At 44.6% G+C, this 5,000-nt stretch overlaps 1 protein-coding gene across 28 annotated transcripts in view; it reads left to right on the top strand.

Moving 5' to 3' along the window:
- The window catches only part of LOC127005091 (uncharacterized), a 203,214-nt gene that overhangs the window by 10,655 nt on the left and 187,559 nt on the right, over window positions 1-5,000 (top strand). For all 28 annotated transcript variants that reach the window (XM_050873611.1, XM_050873614.1, XM_050873621.1 and 25 more), the window contains 2 exons: window positions 100-376; window positions 1,223-1,807. In XM_050873611.1, the coding sequence (XP_050729568.1) occupies window positions 100-376; window positions 1,223-1,807 (862 nt within the window). The remainder of the gene's footprint in view (window positions 1-99; window positions 377-1,222; window positions 1,808-5,000) is intronic.

The raw sequence follows: 5,000 nt of genomic DNA, 5'->3' as shown, positions 1-5,000 counted from the left end.
CATTCAAAACAACAACAAACACTACTACTACTACTACTACTACTACTACTACTACTACTACTACTACTACTACTACAACCACTACCTCCTTCCTTCCAGCCTCCACCACCGTATCACCAACGGAAGCTCAGGAGGAAGAACCAGGCGGAGGAGGAGAAGGAGGAAGAAGCAGAAACGACAATGAAGAGAAGGAAGAGGAAAAGGAAACCAACACTCAATGGGAAAGAAAATCGTCTCGAGGAAGCACAGGAACCCCAACGAGAGAGGACCAACTGGACGCTATATTCCACGGGTGTGATGGCGCAGCGAGGGGCAAGGTGTCAGCGGGGCGCCTGGCTGACACACTCTCGACCCTCCTCGTTGAACTGCAGCCGAGGTGAGGAGGAAGGGGGGTTGATGTGGTTAGGGAGTGTGTGGGGGATGGTGTTGTGGTGATAGTGGTGGTTGTTAGGGGATGGTTTGTTGTGTTGTCTGTCCGTCCGTGTTTGTTGTTCTTGATGTTCTTGTTCTTGTTTGATTTACTTTTTTTTCTTAGTGCTTGTTTGTCATTCTTTTTTTTTTTTTCGCCGCGTTTTTTCTTTTTCTTCTTGTTCTTTTTCTTCTTCTTCCTTTTCTTCTTTTTCTTTATTCTTCTTCTTCTTCTTCTTCATCAACATAATCAATTTCGCCTTTTTTCGCTCGCGTGAGAGAGAGAGAGAGAGAGAGAGAGAGAGAGAGAGAGAGAGAGAGAGAGAGAGAGAGAGAGAGAGAGAGAGAGAGAGAGAGAGAGAGAGAACACACACACACACACACACACACACACACACACACACACACACACACACACACACACACACACACACACACACATCAATATTACCCTCACACCCTCATATTTACTTCGTGTGCGTCAATTCCTCTGACGTCACGTTTTCATTCGCGTATTGTAGCCTTCGATTATCGTTTGTAGTGGTGGTGGTGAGGGTGGTGGTGGTATTGGTTTTTGTGGTGGTGATAATGGGTAATCGTGTGTGTCTGTCTGTCTGTCTGTCTGTGTCTGTGTGTCTGTCTGTCTGTCTGTCTGTTGTTCTTTGATAATGTATACGTATTTATAGATGTCATACCACTATATAATTCCACTCACTATCACCATCACCACCACTCACCACTATCATCACCAATACCACCATCAACACCACTCCTCATCTTGACCATCACCAATACCACCATCTTCCCCACACAGATGGCTGGTTGGGGAGCTGCGGGATGCCCTCTGCAGTGGTGGGGAGGAGGTGGAACTCGACCTCCCCTCCTTCAGGCAGCTCCTCTTCACCTGGCTCCACGAGAACGCCGCCCACCTCATCCCCAGCACCTCCTCCGCCTCCACCTCCGCCTCACCTCCACCTGACACCCTCCTCACCCCCTCACCACCACCTGACACCCTTCTCCTAGACCACCACCAAAAGTCACCACCACCATTTCAACACCAGAAGCCATCCTGCATGCAACTCCAATCCTCGACTCAACACCACCACCACCAGTACCCACTAGTTCACCAGTCACCTCAACCCCACTCCACACACATGTCATCACCACGAGTTCAACACCAGCCTGGACCTCAACACCAGCAGTCTCAACACCACTCCAACTTCCGCTTCCTGGGTCCTTTGAGCTTCACTGATAACCTGGAGGATTGGATGGAGGACTCCCTACCTCCTATCCCCTCTTCCCCCCCTCCACCTCCTCCTCCACTTCCTCCACCTCGCTCTCGACGTAGTCCTTCTAGCTCGAGGAACACCTTCGAGCATTCTCTCTCCCACCCGAACAGGTAAGGTTGTTGTTGTTGTTGTTGTTGTTGTTGTAATTATTAGTATTCTTCCTCTTCCTCATCTTCTTTCTGCTGTTATTTTTGTGTAAATTTTAGTTTTTGTCTGTTTTTACGTTTTGTTTTGGTTTTCGTTTTTTTATAACTTATTTTTACTGACTGAATTTTTTATTGTCTTTTTTATCAATCTTTTTATATTTTTTTCGTGCTCACATTTTTTTTTCGTAAGTTAATGATACCTCACTTATGTCGTTAATCTGTAGCTACTTATACAACTGTTTCTTCGTTTGCTCTATAGTTACATACGCATGCTAATTTTTTATTCGCTCTCCCTGTTTCGTTTTCAATCCCACGCACCAGTCGGCATTAGTATAACAACAGTATGCATAATAGAGTAAAACAACAACAATTATAATGGTATCGATCACTGGGTTCTGTTTATATCGGAAAGTCAAGGCAAACAAAATAATCTCGTTAACTTTTCAAGGTCTTAACAAACATGATATACAAACAATGATAATAAGAGGAAGAATAAAATACATATATATTATAATGGTCGCTGTCAGCACTGAAAGACCAAAGTAAACAAAAACATTATCTCTCATTTTGCTTCATCACCCTCTTTACGCTTTCAAACTCACAACAGCCAGCATGTAGATTATTGCAGTGTTCAGGTGCATCAACCATCACCTGATCACGTAGCACCTCCTCTATCTTGAACCAACCATTATCTAATCTTTACTTCAATTCTATAATCATCTCCTTTTTAAAACAAACAAATTTTTATAAGACAATAATTTCAACTGATCGCACACCTCTTCTACTTTTTTTTTACTAATCTTTAAGTGAATTTAACCTATACGTATCTCTCTTTAACTAACTGTAAATAAACGCATATCACTTTTAAAAATGCAGACAGCTATAGAATCACTTAAATGGACAGTTTTGCGCTTATCTCGCTTATCGCCATGTATCACCTATTATCTTTATCTCCGAGCGTCCCTGTCAATCACTCCCTCGCCTACCTGTGCACCTGTACGGGCGAAGGTACGCGGGACAGGTGAGAGGAAGGAGGGGGAAGGGGGAGAGGGAAACGGGAGCTCTGTAAAGGTCATTATTGTGGGTTATAGTTACGGATTACCATCTTTATCTTTACTAAGCGAAGGTGCGTGCGACAGGTAAAGGGAGCGAGGGGGCAGGGGACGGAAATGGGCGCTCTGTAAAAGTCGCACTATTAAGGTCATTATCGTGGGTTACAGTTACAGATTGCCACCTTCATCTTTCGCAGTCATTACCTCGTTTACCTGTCCACTTTTATCGACACAGGTGCGGATGACAGACTAAGGAAGGGAGGGAAGGGGAGGGAAATGGAAGCTCAGTAGCCGTAGCAATATCAAGGTCATTTTTTGTGGGTCATTGTTACAGATCGCTGCCTTTATCTTTGCTCTCCCTCAGTCATTATCTTAATTACCTGCATGTCAGCGTATATTAGGAAAGGTGCGTTGGAGGGGATTGGAGGGTAGAAATGGGGAACAAATGGGATAGGTAAGTGCGGTGGTGGTGTTATGAGAATGGGGAGGGGAGAGAAAGGAGGAAGGAGGGAAGGAAAGGAGGTAAAAGAAGGGATAGGAAACATAATTGGGGGAGAGGAGAAAAAAGGAGAAAGATGCGGAGGAAAAGAGAGAGAGAGAGAGAGAGAGAGAGAGAGAGAGAGAGAGAGAGAGAGAGAGAGAGAGAGAGAGAGAGAGAGAGAGAGAGAGAGAGAGAGAGAGAAGGAATGGGTGAATGGAAGGAAAATGATCGGAAGAGATTGTAAGTATAAATTGGGAGAAGAGATAAAGGAGAAAGATGCAGTGGAAAGGAGAGGGTGAATGAATGAAAGGGAAGGTAAAGGAAGGGAGAGGAAGGAAGAAGGTGGGGAGGAAAGGAGGGAAGGAGATCGGGGGAGAGAATTTGTGGGTGAATGGAAGGGAAGGTAAAGGAAGGGAGAGGAAGGAAAAAGGCGGGGAGAAAAGGAGGGAAGGAGATCGGAGGAGAGAAGGAGTGGGTGAATGGAAGGGAAGGTAGAGGAAGGGATACTAAGCAAATAGGTAAGATAAACAAAATATCAACATACTTTCGACGGGTTAAGTTACAGAACATCACTTTTTAGACCAAACAGCGCTGCATGTTACGAGCATTTACTTCTTCTACCTTCTTATATAGAGCGTGATCAGTCTCTTACCGTAAAAAAAGAATGTCAAGGTGATTTCTATGGGTAACAATAACGACCAGCCACTTTTTGACACTAGATAGCGCTGCACCAAGGCTCGGAAGCTGACCATTTGTATTGAGAGCAACGTTGCCAGATAATCGTACTCAGCCGATTATATTTTCCGTCTTCCTACTGATTTATAGTTATCGTTAAAAGAGTTAGATTCTGATGTTTCTTGGCAATAGTTAGGCGTCAGAAACCGGTAAATACTATGCTCTGAGTACGACAATCTGGCAACGGTGATTGAGAGTGGAAATAAGGAAGACCCGACCCGTATTCTTAGACGCTTTCTGCGCTCACAGCTAACAATTCCAAAGACCACGAAGAAGATAAATCGGGTTCTCATGAGTGTTTATCCATGTTCAAGGTACAGAAGCCTTATCAAACCATTACTAGACTCATAAAACTACCCATGAAAACACCTACAACAACCTCTACGAAAGCCTATCAAATGTGGGTGTGTACGCCCCTACATGTTTGATAGTCTGGCCCTCACGAGCCAGTCCACTTAGCAGAAGCCTTGTCAAATCATCACTAAGCTCATAAAACTACCCATGAAAACACCCAAAAACAACCTCTACGAAAGCCTTGTATGGATGAGTTAGCCCTGGCATATTTGAGAGTCTGGACCTCACGAGTCCGTCCACGTAGCAGAAGCCTTGTCACACCATCACTAGACTCATAAAACTACCTATGGAAACACCCAAAACAACCTCTATGAAAGCCTCGTATGATTGAGTTAGCCCCTGGACCTCACAAGTCAGTCCACGTAGCAGAAACCTCGTCACACCATTAATAAGCTCATAAAACTACCCTTGGAGACACCCACCTATCAACAACCTCTACGAAAGCCTTGTCAAATATGGGTGAGTTAGCCCTGATATGTTTGAGAGTATGGACCTCGCCAGTCAGTCCACGTAGCAATATCAAGGTCCGTGCTGT

This window comes from Eriocheir sinensis, chromosome 29 (assembly GCF_024679095.1).
Source record: "Eriocheir sinensis breed Jianghai 21 chromosome 29, ASM2467909v1, whole genome shotgun sequence".
Taxonomy (NCBI): Eukaryota; Metazoa; Arthropoda; class Malacostraca; order Decapoda; family Varunidae; genus Eriocheir; species Eriocheir sinensis.
The sequence above is the reverse complement of the archived record's forward strand: the minus strand, read 5'-3'. Positions and strand labels throughout refer to the sequence as shown.